General features: G+C 39.3%; 1 protein-coding gene across 7 annotated transcripts in view; it reads right to left on the bottom strand.

The window, feature by feature from the left end:
- Window positions 1-17,881, bottom strand: part of EVI5 (ecotropic viral integration site 5) — a 152,007-nt gene that overhangs the window by 51,402 nt on the left and 82,724 nt on the right. For 6 of the 7 annotated variants that reach the window (XM_074961325.1, XM_074961322.1, XM_074961319.1 and 3 more), the window contains one exon: window positions 5,088-5,183. In XM_074961325.1, coding sequence (XP_074817426.1) covers window positions 5,088-5,183 — 96 coding nt within the window. Of the gene's footprint in view, window positions 1-2,704; window positions 2,734-5,087; window positions 5,184-17,881 lie in introns of those variants that run through there. The other variant, XM_074961324.1, reaches the window with a different exon arrangement.

The raw sequence follows: 17,881 nt of genomic DNA, 5'->3' as shown, positions 1-17,881 counted from the left end.
AGTATATCCGCGGAGTATAGATTAAAAATTACTGGCCCAGAACAGAGCTCTGAGGGATGCCCGAGTTAATGGCCAGATCAGTAGACCAAGAACTCTTAAGGTGTACCTTAAAGCGGCAGTCCCCAGTCATTGCTGCCAACAGGCAGATCGTTCGCTGGCAGTGAATGACTCAGGAGACCTTGAGGCGGCGGACCTGTCTCCAGACAGTGTCATATGCAGAGGACAGATCAACAAGGGTGATTCCTGTCTTCAATTTACATTGGAATCCTGACATTCGGAGTAGTTGAATGAGAAGGCATCAGTCCTCCAGACCCATTTCTTCCAGTGCCTGGAACAGACAAGATCCAAGGCTTTTGTTTTTGCAGAAGGCAAATAAGAATTTAGCAAGCGTCCCATCTGATAACACTTGGTGGAGAACCCTACTGTTCAATTCCCATTTCCTTGGGGAAAGGTTGTAAGGGTTGAGACAATGGGCTTGTGTGTTGAGCTTGCCCCTGACAGACTGCTATAATGCAGAGTTGTTTCTTCTCTGCCCAAAGGAGGATTCTGGAGGATGCCTCCTATACAGAAGAGCATCAGGTCCCATCTGCCTGTCTACGTAAGCCTTCGCATTCCTGTTGTCTCACCATTAGGAAGGCAGATGAGGTCAAGAGAGGAGAAAGGCATCTGAAGGCATTCCCAATGGCTCAATTCAGGCAACTGATGTTCTTTGTGCCTTCTGTTGAACCATCTCTCTTGGCAAGAGTATGACAGCATGAGGGCTCCCCAAACCCTGAGAGGCATCCATATCAATTCTGATCATGGCTAGGCCCAACAGAAGCTTTATCTAAGAGCTAATCTACACTAGAAGAACTACAGCGGTGCAGTTGCACTGCTGTGGCACATCTGGTGAAGATGCTCTATGAAGAGTTCTCTCCCATCAGGGTAAATAAATCCATTTCCGCAAGAAGCGGTAGCTATGTCGGTGGGAGAAGCTCTCCCACTGACATAGTGCTATCCACACTGACATTCAGGTCAGTGTAACTTACATCATTCAGAGGGATGGCTTATTCACACCACTTACTGATGTAAGTAAGTGGTAGTATAGACCTGGCCTTAGTGAGGCTCTTAAACCTGTAGTAGTTGTGCAGATGTGCTAATGAATGGCCTTAAGCCAGGACAAAAAGAGGGTTTGAAGATGGAAATAGAGGACATAACTCCTCCTCAAAATACTGTGGTGCTATATTTTATCCACAGGGTGCCTGAGAAAATAGTACCCTCTTAGGGACAGCACCAAACTTTTACTGCTTTTTCTTCAGGAGAAGATAAAGGGAAGCATAAACCTTAGGAATGGATCTTTCTATACACTACCTCCTCCAAGGAACAAAGCACCTGAGACACAAGCTATGTCATGCTGAACAGGTTTCCCATGGGATACCTTAGCAGGGGAAGCACCTCCCTGGGCTTTCCCCTCTTATCCTAGCAAAACCTCACAGCCTTTCAGAATCCAGAATGTTTGACACCAGGGATACTGATGCATTTATCCTGAATCACTCTGGGAGGAAGCAGAGTTGCTCTTACAGGTTTGTTTGTTTTTTTTAAAAGCTGTATCGGACGCCTTATTTTATTAGAAGGGGACCCAAAGGAGGACCAAGGCAAATCCCAGGAGCCTCTGCAGTGCTGGGGGAAGAGGCAGCTGGCTGGTCACTAGAACTGTGGCAGTGGGCTCTCTCCAAGTATAAGCCCCATAGTAATTATAAGGAACAGTTTAGTGACTAATGTAACTTCCCAAACACCTCATCTCATTTAGGAACACAAGTCTATGGGTGGACTAGCACACCCTAGAAGGCAGCCCCCAGTGGGCCAGCTATTACCAGTGTTGAATGCCATGTGGCTGAAGGCGAATGACGAAGAGGATGGGGTAGGAGAGTTCAATAGCTTGGGATATTCAAAGGGTTAGGGTGGATCCCCTTTAGCCAGTATCAGTCATATGCCCACAGGCCCTTTTTCCATGTCCAACCCTCCATAAAGCGGAGCTGCTGAGAGAAGGTGTTTCCTGTGGCACAGAACTAAAACTGGAACTGTGATTCAGTTCCAGGGCTTATACAGGAGGGAGAAGTTAGGCTGCAGAAGTAGCTGAAGCGCTGGTGCCAATGTGGTAACACAAGTCAGTCCCCTGACAAAAGGATTCTACTGAGTAAAATATGGTGGTAAAATGACAACTTGGTAGGTCCCAACACCCAGATTCAGTAAGGTACTTAAGCACCTATATAATCACATAAGCAGTCCAATGGGGGCAGGTGTAGGCCTCTAAAGTTAATTCTCACCTGAGACGTTCAATTTTTAGTACAAATGGGCTATCCTGGGGCAAAGATAAATCTCTCAGAACTTTTTCCAGAAACAGTATTTAGATACATAAGATTTTAATAAGTTTAAAATAAGATTTGTTCCATAATCTGATGGTCTGAAACACAGCAATTCAATATAATTATTTCTGCTTAAAATCAAGTTTGCCTAGATTTTCTGATGTAAACCTAGATTTACCAGATAAATACCTGTATTAGCTTAGCTTCCCCCCCTCACACACACACATAGTAACAAATACTTGTGTCCATGCCCATATTCTACCCAGAGTCCAGTCTAACTGAATTGAGGCAGAGCTTCAGTTGATATAAATTGGTAGAGATTCATTGACTTCAGTGACTCTGTATCACTTTACACCAGCTGAGGATCTGGCCCTTAATCTCAGTTTTTCTGTAAGATAAATAAAACAGCATTTACATTCATATAGAGCTGTCTGAAAATGTTACCAAAATGATTTTCAATGGAAAAAAACACACCCTTTTTGCAAAACCAAAATTTTGAGAGAAATTTTCAGTTTTGCAAAAAAATTGTGTTCCATCAGGACAAAACATTTGAAAAAGTTAACTTTTTCATGGGAAGGGACTTCTGTTTTCCAGTCAGTTCTAAGTTTGTGCGCTTAATTTAAAGTCATGTAGCTATACTGCATTAAAAAGGAGTAACTTCACAAAGTTTCTATGAAGTCTGCTTAATCCCAATGAATGTGTTTTACATCAGCCAGCTGAATGGCTGTGGTCAGCATATCACGTACAACAATGCCCTATCTTCAGGAAGATGAATTTGCAGGTTTATTCTTAACGTTTCTATAAACTTTTAGAGAAGTAGACCCAAAGATCAGTTAGCTAAAGGAGAAAGTTTGTAGCCATTGTTGGGCCATATAGGAAGAGGTCCTTTCTTTTCAGTACAAAATTTTATAAGGATTGGTCTATAGTTTTATAGGTACCTGCTAAAATATATTAATCTTAAAGAGGAAAGATTAAACACTGGATCTGAACCATCATTTTTGCTTCATCATTTTGTCAAGACACTCTTGCATTAAGATTTTTTCTGCAAAAACATACATGCAAGGAAAAAAATTAGATTTATCCAAAAAATGTATTTTAAGAGTTGCTACTAATGAACAAATGAACTAAATTCATTTCCAGTCACCCACTAGTAGAGATTTAGAACCTGTGTACATGATGTATTAGTCTGCACCAGAGGACTGCAAGTGTGCACTAGCATGTTGCACAATAACTGGCTCACATGGAACCTGTGGGTGCGCACTAAAAGTTCCTTAGTGTGCATTAACAGTTTCATCTAATGTAGTTTGCTACACTCAGGAATAGCTGTGTCAAAAATTTTGCTTAGCCATTCAGCTTTTGCAAGATATTGGACAAAAAAGTTAACTTCAAACGTTGTTCTTCCAAAAACAGCTGTGCTGAAATTCATTGACTTCTTTTCACCCATTCCCATTTTCCCTGAACTTGTTCAGTCTTAGTTACAAGTTTAACTAGTCAGCCGTTCCTTAGTTACTCCTAACATTTTTGCAAAATATACCTGTTCCAAGGATTCTGGAAGTAATTCACCTTCCCTTAAAGAAGGTTGAGGGCATAAGCAGGTTGACTGTATCTATTTAAACATAACATTCTTTAATGCAAGGTATTGATTTTAACTTTATTTTTAAGTGAGTTCAGTGCATGCTAAAGGTGCTGGATTGATGGCCCTAGAGACTGAAGTCCTTTATCTACAGTACAGACAGCAGTGCAAGATTCTCCACTATATTATAATCCTCAAGGGATGGGTCCTAAAAAGGTTGAGCCTTTTAAGGTTGTGTTTACTAGAGTAGTTTGTACACGTTACGAAAACACTAACTGCATCATGGTAAGTAAGTGGTGTGATTATTTAATAGAAAGAACACTAGAACAGGTTGCATTGCTCTACAACTTTAAGATTTCAGCTGACTGTATTAAACCTGTTTATTTGGAAAGTGTATATTAGCAGTATTTAAAAAAAAAAAAAAAGCAAAGATGACTATCTAAACACTCATGGTGCAAAAGAGCCACAGGCATATCTCCATAATGTTATGAGATGACACAAATGAATTATACCGGTAAGAGTCCTAGTTACAAGCCTTTTGTGTTTAAAATCCTCCAGAATCTTTATAGTTAACAGAAAATTACTAAAATCTTTATATTAAGGAAGTCTGTCAGGAATTTCATCGGTTCATAGTTGTGGCAATTTTTAAAACAAAGAAATCTGTTAACTGACATTAAGCAAGCATCCTTTTTTTTTAGCAATCTCAGTAATACTTCCACTTAAAGACCTTTCCTCTCAACGGTAAATACCACAAAGTACAGTTTAGTTTAATTTATTTCACCTTAAAAAGCATGCAAATAAAGAATTGAAGTTACTGTAATGCTAACAAGAGCTTCTAATGCAGTGTAACATTTTCAACACATGATTAACTATTGCTTATTATACACCTTTCCTAAAAGCTCATGAGAATTAGGAAAAACGCAGGTAACGTTTTTGGATCATTTTAACATTAATAAAAAGACTGACAAAATGTTGATTTTTATTTTTAGCCAATATTCACTAAATAAACTGGAATGTAATTTTTACAGTGTTAGGTGAAAAAAATATTACTGTGGAAAAAGTTAAATCTTTAAACTGCAATAGGTCCTCATAATCAGCATGAACTGCTATGCTGTTACAAGATACAAGATATAAATGAGCAAGATGACAGCTTTTTTTTCATCACTTACCTCATCATTCAGTTCTGCTATCTGATCTTTCAGTTCTCTAATATACTGGTTAGAGTCAGAGTTATTAAGCTGCCCTTGAATTTTTCTTTCTTCTTTCTGTTTTTTATAAAGAAAAAAAGAAAAAGCTTGTTCAAAATCTTCATGCTTATAATACAGTCTTATTTCAGAAGACTGACAATCAGGGGTTTAAGACAGAGCTTTTCACTTCTAGATCATGGATTTAAATCTCACCTAGAGTAGCAGTAACTGAAAAATGTCACCATCTGAAGACGGTACAATGGCCTTTGTGAAATGAGTTAGTTGTCAGAGTTTCTCGTGATCAGCAACTCCCCCCCCACACACACAGCGCGCCATAACCTATTCTCTGCAGAAAATAATAAGGGTCTGAAGGCTTAATTGGCATACACTGAATTAGTCCCCTCAGTACAGGGTTGCGGCACACAGGCAGAGTTCTGTGGAGAAGTTTGAAGAGTTAAAGCTTAGTGTGTGGAAGCCAGCATATAACCAAAATAAGTCCATGAACAAAAGGTTCATGTAAGTGTGATCTCTCTCTTCAATGCAACTTCTTAAAAAGTAAAGAATATCAAGTTTGGGACACTTGTTAGCTGTACCTTAATGCCAATACAACAGTTTTCCACTGATATTGAAAGTTCTGCATTATCATAAGGATCTTCCTTCTGCCTTCAAATGACAAGGAAATGTAACCTGGCATATCCCTGCTTTTTTGGATGTGTCTAGAGGATATCACACTTGTCACACCTTAATCACTTTTAAATGAAGTTTTTGACTATGGAATTTCATTGTTGAAGTGTAGAGGGCTTCAGGGAGTATGAAGGGGACAGGGATGCCCCCAACCCCTATGGTATATAGGGGTATGGAGGTGTTTGAAGTGGAGAAGTCAAGGAACCAAGTATGTATGGGAGAGGGTTGGTAGGTCTCTACACTCCAACTCCCTTTTGATGGTGCCTGCATTCTGGGGTGGGAGGAACCTGTCAATTGTCACATTTACTCCATAGACCGCTACAGCTCCTAAAAAACAAAGGAGTGTTGACGTTTCGGAGGCCTGAGAGCTCGCAGCACTAGAGCTCGTAGTTTCTCTCCAGAAGAGTTCCTTCCCCACTGCTTTCCAACTGAGCCAAAGTTTACGGCAGACCTACCTCCTCTCCATTTAATAGTCATAGCATGGGATGAGGGCCTCCTCCCTGTGGACAGCCTATGCTTTCAGTCCCATTAGAACAACGGTAAACAGTAGCCACTTTCACTATGGGGTTAGTGTCCCTCACACCATCTTTATTGAAGGCATAAGCATTTTCAACCCTATTATGCAATGGGAAGTGGCAGCCATTTTGAATATAGAAAAATTGAATAATGGAAGAGATTAGTAACAATGAGGAAGAAGCCAATGTTGTTGAAAGGCAACACAATGTCTTCACATTTACATTTGAATGCAGTTTTAACCCCATGTACGTGGTTTGTTAGCCAGTCATTTGTTAGCAAAAAGTCTCCCCCCACCCCAAAAAAGAAGAGGTCAGACAGGACATTTCTTGAAGGTCCTGTTTTTTAAAACTAATTTTAAAAAATTTAACAGATTTAGTTAAAATACCCAGAAAATTTTATCCTTTACTATAACCTCATGGGATATAAATAGGGTGGAGCAATTTAAATATTTTTTTTAAGTTATTGAATTAAATTAGGATGAGACTGTCAAAATAATTTGAAATTTGCTATTGCAACTTTAGATTATACCTTTATAATGAACTAAACTATGAATGCTTTTTATTAACACACTACTGGTAGCATCTTATTTGATTTTTACTAACCTACTATAGGGAAAAAACAAACATTGAAAATTACTTCCCTGATTCTGAACATTTAAAGAAGGAATCTTAGTTACCTTAGTAGTCATGTGTTTAAAGTTAAGCATGTACACAAAATGTTTACAGCATACGGCATTAGAGCTATTAAAAATTTTTTAGTGGCATAAAATCACTTCAAAGCAAAATTGCTCCTAGCTATTTAGTTGATTATTTTTATACATAGGCCAAATTCTTCAAAAATAGAAGCCTAATTCTAAGCTCATAACCCAATATTTAGGCACCAAAAAGTGTGATTTTCAAAAGGACGTAAGTGACTCTGGAGCATAAGTCCCACTGACTTCAAACCTGGATGGAGGAGTATAGCCTAGCTGAAAATGCAGCTTTCTTGACTTGTGGAAGCTATCAGTATGTGATGTTGGTTCCAAATATAGTGGTGGCCATTTGCTTATTAATTTTATATTTGAATTTGTGTTCTCGCAATGAGAATGTTAACAGGGCCTTGGATTTATCTCTCTCTTTTTTTTTTTCTTTTTTTTAAGCATAGATGAGCATTTTAAGTGTGACGTTTTTTGGTAGAATTTTAGGCTTTACATTAGGGGTGGGCAAAGTATGTCCCGCGGGCTGGAGCCATTTTAAGCCAGCCTGTGAGCTGCACCACGTGGTCCGGCCCTGCTCTGGCCAGGGCGCTGGACTGGGAGCTGCACCACGTGGCTCCCAGAAGCCGTGGCACGGCCATGTGCCAATAGGAGCTGCAGGGACGGTGCCTGTGGATGGGGCAGCATGCAGAGCCACCTGGCCGCGCCTCCACACAGGAGCTGGAGAAGGAAGATGCTGCTACTTCTGGGAGCCACTTGAGGTAAGTGCCCTCAGAGCCTGCACCCCAAGACTCTATTAAATATTCAATATTTTTTTAAAATATTAAATACAATTTAATATTAAAAACCACAATATACACAAATACCAGGCTATTAAAAAAATGAAGGTCAGGGTCCTGAGCTCACATCCATGTACTTTCTTCCAAACCTCTTTATGGCACGAGTTAAGGAAGGAGTCTCACGATACACTGAATTTTAGCTTCCATCACTTTCTGTCTACAATACTGACAGATGCAATTTCTGTACTAAATTATATAACATCTGTAAAGTATCCACTACAGAATATATTACTAGACTAATGACTAATCCATATACAGTATTTATCTACCCACAGAATGAGCAGCCGTGGAGCCAGAAAATGAGATGAAGGCAGCTCCTCTAGTCTTTCCTGAATTAGTGCAGGGCTGTTTGGGGTTTAATGCTTTTGCCAGTCTAGTTTTAGAAGCAACCCAAAGGGCAAAAAAACCCAACACCCACAAATAAAACTGGCTGTCCCTTTTACGGCAGCTTTAAAGTGTTCCTGCTATTTCTAATATAAGTAAGCAGAAGTTTCAAAATTTTACTTTCCTCCTTTGTTGGAGGACTGATGCATCAAAGTGGAAGGAGTAAATAAATAGGTTGAAAGGTGGGAAAGAAACAGCCCAATAACATCACTCACTCCCACTATAGATCAAGAATAGAATCCATTAGAATCAGCCCAGTGTATTTCTAGAGTAACTCCTTGTAATAGAAGAAATTTGTTTTTCTGTACTCAACAGAAATGACGACAATCTAGTGTATATTTAAACCATGACAATATTATATGGAAACTAAATGAGGGCTCTGTTTCAAAAAACGGCTGTGTGAACATGGCACCTTATTCAACAAATCTGCTTACTTCAGTAACTAAGGTGAGTTCGTTGATTTTTACTCCTGCGAACATTGCAGAGCAAACTCAGCTATGACAGAATTAGCTGATTCCATTCCTTTGTGGGCAGAATTATTTATTGAATTCCAGTCAGTTATACCTGTACACAGCTCTCACTAAGGGTATAATTTTGCCTGCAGAACCTTCATTATTGGTGATGCAAGGGAAGGAAAGATGCCAGTTTATCTTTCAGATTTCATGGTGTCTGTAGAACTGGCAACTAGAAAAATATTCATACACCAAATACATATGATGTGGAAGTAGCTGACCTTGTGGGGTTCCCTGTGTGCCATTTTCAAGTGTCACTTTTCAGAGAAAAAAATGATGCAACTTCCCCTTGCAACACAAAGCACTAGAAGTTTGATGTTGTTGCTCTTAGTGGCTGTACTAAGTAACAGATTAAGTCTAGCTTCAGCAGTTTATAAATTGCAAGGACATAGGGAAGGAAAAACAAAGCTGGTCTTAGGACAAGGTACTAGGGCCTTCCTTCATGACTGCTGATGTTATCTCTAACTAGTGGGAGAGAGTTATTTTCATTAGAGTTCTTAGTCACGTAATGTACCACTAGGCTAACATCACTGGAAAAAATATAGCGAAGTATTTAAACATTTTGAAAATAAAATTTACCAAAATTTACCAATATTAGGGTTGACAGTTTACATCACCAGTGTAACTATTTAAAGTTATACAAAGTACTACCAACTCGTTGGAAAACATTTTAGGCATTACGTAAGAAGTTACAGTCATGATCAGTCTAAACTAAAATTCTTACCAAAATTATCTTGCCTTAAAAAGACAGTAATCTAGTCTAACCAATGAATCAGTGGCATAAACACAATTTTATACTTCATAAACAAACTTAAGTAAATATCTGATTTATAGTTTGGTGTGATTATAAAAGCCTCTTACTCAAATTATTTTCTCAAAACTGATGAGAGCTCACTAATGCATTTTACACAGAAAATAAATTTAAGTTTTTAACTTCATAAAATGGATAAATTGCTTTTCCCTATTCAGATATATTAAGAATTTTTTCTTTCACTTATGTTGATCTCAACTATTTTCTAGCAATTCCCATATGGTAGCTTCTGATAAGCAGGATGGGGTGGGGAATGCAACTAATATTTGTGAGGGACCTGATTTAAGGTTCTTTTTCGGACTTGCAGTTAAGAGGCTTCCTATTTTAAGGCAGCACAGCTAGTGCAAAACTAAAGGAAAAGCTGAACAGAAGACAAAGGTTCTTAGTATATCTGCGTTTAGGATGAGATGGAGCTTTTGCATTTTAAGATATGATTTGAGCACACACTGATTTGTTAAACCCAATAAAATGCGTCCTATTTAAATCTTTGATTTCATGAGAGAAAATGAATCATTTACACAGATGCCCGTAACTAACCAGGATCGTGCAACTGTCCTTACAACTTTACAGTACCATGTTAAATTCTGTATACATTCTGGACCTCAACAAGGACAAGCCAGTACAGATAGTCCATGACTACGTCAAACTGCTTAAAAGTTTACAACAGCCTATATCTACCAAAGATTTTTCCCTTCCTCCCCATTTCCTCAGAAAGGTCAAAATTATCTGAATTATCTTCTGTTCTGATGATACAATACCTTGATATATACGCTCGCCTGCTATCCTGATGTGGGGAAAACTTTTAGTTTAGGAAGTTCCTACTGCCATTGCAGAAACCAAAGTAAGGCCTAATTTTTTCACTAAGTTGTCCTTTAGCATCAGCAAGTTTCCAAGGAAGATCATCCATAAATGGTTCAATTGTTTCCACAACTGTGCAGTTTCAGTTGGGGCTTTAACCCAACATTAGATTATAAAGCACAACCTTAACTATAGTTTTGTGACCACTCCACCATAGTGTCTTCACATTTGACATTCCCCCCTCCCCCCATCTCTTATGAAATTATACCATACAGATTTGTATCTTGAGAAAACACTAACCATAGCAAAGTTAAAAGCCATCAGTCATTGTGTCCAGGCAGCTTAGGCTTCTGCTTACACATCATAATTCTAGATGAATATCTAAGCTGTGACCGTGATCTAGCTACCACTGAGGAAATGAGATTGGTGAAGATACTACCCCATGCCCCAAAGGTGGTCAAACACCCTGAATCTCCAAACATTCGCTGACCTATAGATGGAAGTTGTACAAAGGCTCTACCTTTGGTTCTTTACTGCAATGCTCTAGAGAAAAATAAAATTGTTTACCAGCTTTGGCTTTATAAAGAAACCTTATTTTGGGGGATTAATTCCAATCTTAATACTGATCTTTCCATTTAGTTCCTAGTCATGAACTATGCTGAAAATGTATGGTTTGAGAAGTGGTAGCTGTAATAGGGACCTGAATCAATGCTGAACTGAAATAGACAGATAGGGAACTGAGGAGGTTGAAAAGGACAGGGAAATGGGACAGGAACTGAAAAGAAAAGTGGAGTTTTAACAAGTACTGAATGGAATTGAAACCAAGTTACGGACTCCTGACAGTAACACTTCATTAAATTTGTTATGTAAGCTATTCTCCCCCACAATGCACAACTTAAATCTATTACAAGGATTTGATGCCTTAGTGCATTTACCTGTTTATCCTTCTCAAATTAGTAACTAGAGACAGATCTGGATTAAGCACTAGGCTCAAACTGGCCTTTGCCTAGGGAACAGGTTTTGGGTTTTTTTGTGGAGGGGATGGGGGGCACTAGATAATGTGATGTTATCTTCAGGCTGAAGAAAGACTGCTATCATGAGGCTGCATGCTCCTGATGAAGGAGGTTGCTTCAGAGAAAGTAGCAAATGCAAACCCGTATCTACTACAAGCAGGGAAGAAGAAAAACATGCCAGCCCTGCAGCCTTACTGACCCCATACCAACTAGTCCAGGCACCCCACCAGGCATAATCTACCCCATAAGAGGTAAGTACCTGAAGATGGGGTCCTGGCAGCCACCACAGCTTCAGGATGGTGCGCCCATCTACTTCAGGACTCAAGAACTAGGTTACTACCACAGCAATTTACAGGAATAAGAAGACTGCCTGGAAAAAATGGCTGCTGCATCCTCTGGCTCTCACTATTGGGGGTGGGGGTGAGGAGGACCTCACCTAACAGTTTGTACTACCTACTACCGCTTTTGCTTGTCTGGTGAGCCAAGTTCTTCCTTATCTGCTGCTGCCAATCTTCATACCACTCCTGTGGTATGATCAACTGTTTTTTGTTTTTTTATTTTTTTTTTTTTAACTCTTAAGAGAACTGATTAGTATAGTGCCTAAAAGCCAATAGGGTATATTGTGCTAGGACAAGGGAAGGTTTCTAGCCTCTGGGAGAAAGGAATGGGTCAGACTCTTGTCTCTATTGGATGCAGCCTCTTCCCTTTCCCCCAGCCAAACCCTCTGAGCCTGGGAACCTGCTGTGGTTTATGGTAGTTCAACTACTGAAGTTTGAAGAGAACTAGAACACTGAAAGAAACAAAAAGAGCAGAAGGCTATTGGCTCACAGTGAGAAGGACAAGAGCCCAGTAACACTTTGTTCTCATCCTTTAGTTTAGAATACGTATACAATTCTTGAGTATTCTAATGGTTAAAGACTGAACACATTTGAAAACATCAAACAGTTCCCAAGTAAGATTTTCAAATGACAGTTTAAACTGGTGTCTCCCAACTGAAGTTGTGATACGAATAGTGTCTGACCTTCTGATTTCAGAGGAGGACCTAGCAAGACCAAAGAAATAAGGAACACTTTTGTTGGTTTAGGATATGAAAAAAACAGAACACAATAAATGTTCTTTTGCTGAAGTTACACTTGTTAGTATGTTTCATTTGGCAAGTCTTCTACAGCCAAAACAGTTAATTTATGCTCTCTTGAATGGTAAGAGCCTAAGAACAGTCATAGTGGGTCAGACCAAAGGAACATCTAGCCCACTATCCTCTCTGACAGTGGCCAATGCCAGATGCTTCAAAGGGAATGAACAGAACAGGGCAATCAAGTGATTCACCCTGTTGCCCAGTCCCAGCTTCTAGCAGTCAGAAGTTCAGGGACAAAGAGCACAGGGTTGCATCCCTGACCATCTTAGCTAACAGCCATTGATGATCTATCCTCCATGAACTTACCCGATTCTCTTTTGAATCTAGTTATGCTTTTGGCCTTCACAACACCCATTGGCAATGAGTTCCACAGGTTGACTGTGTGTTGTGTGAAGTACTTTGTGTGTTAAACCTGCTGCCTATTAATTTCATTGGGTGACCCCTAATGTGTGTGTTATGTGAGGGGGAAAATAACACTTCCTTATTCACCTTCAGACCATTCATGATTTTATAGACCGTTACCATATCCCCTCTCAGACGTCTTTTCCAAACTGAACAGTCCCAGTCTTTTTAATCCCTCCTCATATGGAAGCTCTTCTATAGCCCTGATCATTTTTGTTGCCCTTCTCTACTTTTTCCAATTTTAATACTTTGAGATGGGGAACCAGAACTGCACATAATATTCAAGCTGTGGCCGTACCATGTATTTATAGTGGCATTATGATGTTTTCCGTCTTACAGCTCTTTCCTAATGTTGTTAACTTTGACTACTGCTGCACATTGAGCACATGTATTCAGAAAACTATCCCCAATGACTCCAAGATCTCTTTCCTGAGTAGTGACAGCTAATGTAGACCCATCATTCTGTATGTGTAGTTAGGATTATGTTTTCTAATGTGCATCACTTTGCATTTAACAATGAAGTATGCCCAAAAGCCTAGACAGTAGATATAGGTCTTCTATAAATATAGTTTTTTTTAAAAATGGAGGGGTGGGGGAGGGGGGGAAGAGCTGGTACCCTAACCACCAGCAAGCTCCCTATATATTCAGTGACTCTCTGGCTGTGGGCTTCTGTTGTAATATTTTGATCAAGAATTTAAATGATTTTTAAAGTTACATTTTAATAGCCCTTATGGCTGCAAAGAATAACTCAAATGTGAAAAGGGGTAAACTAATGTCTCTGAGAGCTAAAAGCTGTTAATTGCCACCATCATCATCAATGGTGTTAACTCTGAAACCTAATAAATGCCATTTTCCAAAAGGAAAATAAGGAAGTTAATTGAATTTCAATCGGAGCTGGGCATCTTACTTCCTTAGGCTCCTTTAAGAATCCCAGGCTTTGCTCTCAACTTTTCGTTAGCTATCTCACTGCTTAGCTGAGCAGAAATATCCAAGCTAGTGCACTTATCCTACTTTCTCAAACTGTCTGCTACCCAGCTACCAGAAGCTTTAAGTTTCCCCAACATACTAAAATGCATCTTCAGTCTGTCAATACAGACAGCAGCATACTGAAAAATAGTTTAAACTGTGCCCCAAAGTAGAGCTTGATGGCAAAACACAAGAGTACTGTACTTAACAGTCATACTACTTATTTTCCAATTTAATTCCATTAAAAAAAAAAACCCCAAAAAAACCCCTTAACTTTTAAATATACCTGAAACTACCACAGAGCCAACTCCATACCTTCTAGCAGAAGTTGTGCTCTGGGCTCTTTGTTGCCCTCCTTTTTAAAGTCCCCACCCTGAAATTCCTGTACCTTGGCCACAAAGATTGTGAAAACAGAACTTTTGATGAGGCTTCCTTCAGAAGTCATCACCACCTATGAAGCAACTGAAAGGAAGTGTGCTGCATCCACCATCTTGCCTGGGGCTAAATATACCAATAGCTCAGAACAATCAGTTCGGCTTCCCATGGTTCTGTGCTAAAATAAAGCCACAGTATTAAATGCTAAGTGTCTTTTTTAATCAAAGTTTTTTTTTGTTTTGTTTTTAAAGAGTTGCCGGTTATATCTGACAGACATTATCTTTTCTTCACTACAGGGCTGTTTCAGAATTGAACTTGTGAATTCTAAATGGAATCTTAGTCTTTGTAAGGTAGAGATCACACCATTAAAGGAAATAACAGAAGCAATTAGTAATCTCTCTTTTCATATAGGTCTCAAAAATCTAAGGTTATACGTAGGATGTGGGTTTTTCTTTGGGAGCACTATTACAGAAAATCTGTGGTGTTAGTAGAGGTCACGACACAAAGCAGAGTATCTGGTCTCTAGGCAAGTAATGAGTGTTATTTTAAACACTATACATTTATAAGACGACTGAAGACTAAAATCTACAAGAGACAAGAGGCAATCTACAGCAAACAATTTTGGCAAGCAATGTGTATGTTATCAGGACAGTGAAAGGGTTTAAGAAAATATTGAGTCTAAACATTTTTAGGGTTTTGGTGGGGTGTTTTTTGTTTAAGAATCTCAGAATGTATGCTCAAATATCAAATTAAGTCCATGTATCACAAGGATAGCTGAACACGAATGAATGAACCCCCCCAGGAGTGTCGCCTCTGCATGTTCACACTTCCAGGATGCAACCCCCACACTTCCTGGTGCTGCTGACTTGGGAGAATTCTAGAAAAGCAATGCCCCTTGGTGTTGCAACAAGCATTCTCTTGTGGCACTGAATGTCAGAAGCCAATGTTACAGGAGAACCAGGAAGCCTCAGCCACCACAATTCCTTCTGATAAACAGAATCCCATTGGGGGTGTCTAAGCTAAGTATTCTTTTCCTCCACTGGGGGAGCTGAACCAACATTGGAAATCCCTGTGTGGATGAGTCTCTGGCTCCAGAGGACATCTGATGCACGTTGGCCAGATTCACTTGGAGCAGATAACTGAGTCAGTGCTTAGGAGACTGTAAATAACCAGCAGTTCAACTTACACTCCTACCTGAGAGAGTATCTGCACCACTGCCACCCTATAGATAGTGGAGGCACGAGAACTGGAGTCCCATGGATTTAAAAGGAGGCTGCTGGCACAATGTTCTCTTGGTCCTCATTTTTGGAATTCTTTTCCCAGCTCTCCTCCAACCCCCCATTTGAAATGAACACAGTTTAACCTAAACCAGGTTTCTTTGTATATTGAGACCCACACAGATGGGCTCCTTAAGAGCTGGATTTTGCATCAGCACAGAAAGTTCTGGCACTGAAAGGCTTACTTCTCAGCACTAGTGATGAAGCCTCTGTGCTCACCCAAGACTTAGATTGGGTTTCATAGCTGAAATGTCACAGACTTTTTCATGGATTTGCCTGGCTTTCCCTCACCTTTCCCCAAAGGCAAGTGACCAATCTTATGTGGGATCCCAAGACCATGTTTATAAGGCCTTTACGGTGAGGAAGGCACATAGCCCTTACTACCTATTAGTGAGGGTTCAAGGTGTGGAGAGACTGATCTAAGCAACCATCCAGAAAATGGGCTTCCTCCAGGCAGAACAGGAATGCAGAGCCAGGAACAGAAGGATGGAGGACCATGATGCAGCCACTTACATACACCCATATTTCCATCTCTGTGGCTATTATTGGCCATATGACCAAAAAGAACAGAGCTGGTACAAACAACAACTGTGCTCAGCAGTGTGAACTGCCAAACACTTGTTTTTTTTGTTACCTTGTATTAAAGTTTTAGAAAAAGTGAATCCTGAAAGTTACTCTAAATGTGGAAATATCCCTTAACCCATGGAAAGCTAGCCATGGAAATGAAGCAAATGAGAGAGACGAGGCCACACAGACCTTTTAAATCTAAGGTCCAGGTGTTTGGTGCCATAACAGGACACCTGAGCAGTCCCAACATATTGCTTTTCAGAAGGCTCTGGAATGTCAGGGACACCAGGGTGTGGCATGTGCATTACACACGTAGGAATATACAAAGGCCCCCTTGAAGAGTATAAGAAAGCTAGATCTGAAATATGAAAAAAAAGTTTAAGATAAAAATGATTTACATAGCTACCTCTGAGATGATCAGAACACTACAGTTCCTCAGATCACTAGATGAGAAATGATTGAATCAATAGCAGCCAAAAGGAAAGGCTCTTACCTTCTAAAATGTTTTTACTGATTTAGAACTGTCTACATAGCAGTAATCTGCCTCACCCTGACTTTCACAGTCACCTCGGAAGGCTTTTTAAACTCTTGCTGTGTGGTGAAGAGACACTTTGCATTAGAAAATGTAAATGAAGTTTATTCAGAAGGGTAAATGTGGTGAGTAGTGGCCTTTCAGTGACTTCAGGGTGACTCATCCTAGACTTTCAAAAAACACATCATAAACATCATGCACCACTATTGATAAGAGTAAAAAAGTTTCCTGTAATTTGAAAAAGATGGAAACAATTTCTTTACTTAAGTCAGTACTTGGAAAAGTTGTTAAACAGAGGTCACAGAAAGGCTTTATTCTAGAAAAACGGTGTTACAGGTTTAGACTGGAGGAGAGCTAGCACAATCATGGACTTCCTTTACAATTGTTCTCAACTGAGTTTTAAATGGATGGGACAGGGTAGATGCAACAAAATTATTTGAATTTGCCTAGAAGTGAGCCAGGAGGAAGCAATGTTATCCTTTAGGTCAGTCTGGACAGTGGGTAAGAGAATGAGTCCTGACCACTAGTTTAGTTTTCTTAAAAAAAATAAGATAAATAAATAAATTGTACTCAAACCTAATTTTTCAAAAACACCTTAGATACCTTACAAAACAGGTCCTTCCCTGAAGACTTTATAATCTAAATTTAAATTGACAAATGGGGGGTCAAACACAAGAAGGGAAGCAGAGGTAAGAAGAGTGGCAAAGGTGACAATTCATTTAGTGGTATGAATCTTGTTGGTTTGCTTTTTTAATCATTTCGTGGATTTAAGTTCACACTGTTGGACAGAGGCTAAATTTTATATTTGTTTTCAGTTCTCTTTAAAACTTGAGTACTCTGAGTAACACAGAAATGAAACAAGGAACAGGTTTATATGCCTTTTGCTTAGGAATCTCTGTGGAATGGATTATTTTTTGCACTTAAATATGTTCACTCAGACTAAAACCCTCAAAACCTACCAACATCAGGAACTGAATGCCTTAAACCATCAGGGAAAACTGCATTCAACGTACCAAAAAACATTTCCAGTTATGAAATGTACCTAAATATCCTATGGTTATAGAGAAATAAATAATCAAAAGCTATTTTGTTAGACAATTATATCCACTGTTAAGTACTAGAATTTTGCATTTCCTTTTAACTACCATTGTGTTTAACGTAACTAAAAGTGATCCAAAACAGTGATTTAAATTTAGCACCTATATATGTACAGTCAGATCAGTATTAGTGTGGGTGTAGTGATACTTCATATGTATTACAAATTTAACACC

The sequence above is a fragment of the Natator depressus genome, chromosome 8 (assembly GCF_965152275.1).
Source record: "Natator depressus isolate rNatDep1 chromosome 8, rNatDep2.hap1, whole genome shotgun sequence".
Taxonomy (NCBI): Eukaryota; Metazoa; Chordata; order Testudines; family Cheloniidae; genus Natator; species Natator depressus.
The sequence above is the reverse complement of the archived record's forward strand: the minus strand, read 5'-3'. Positions and strand labels throughout refer to the sequence as shown.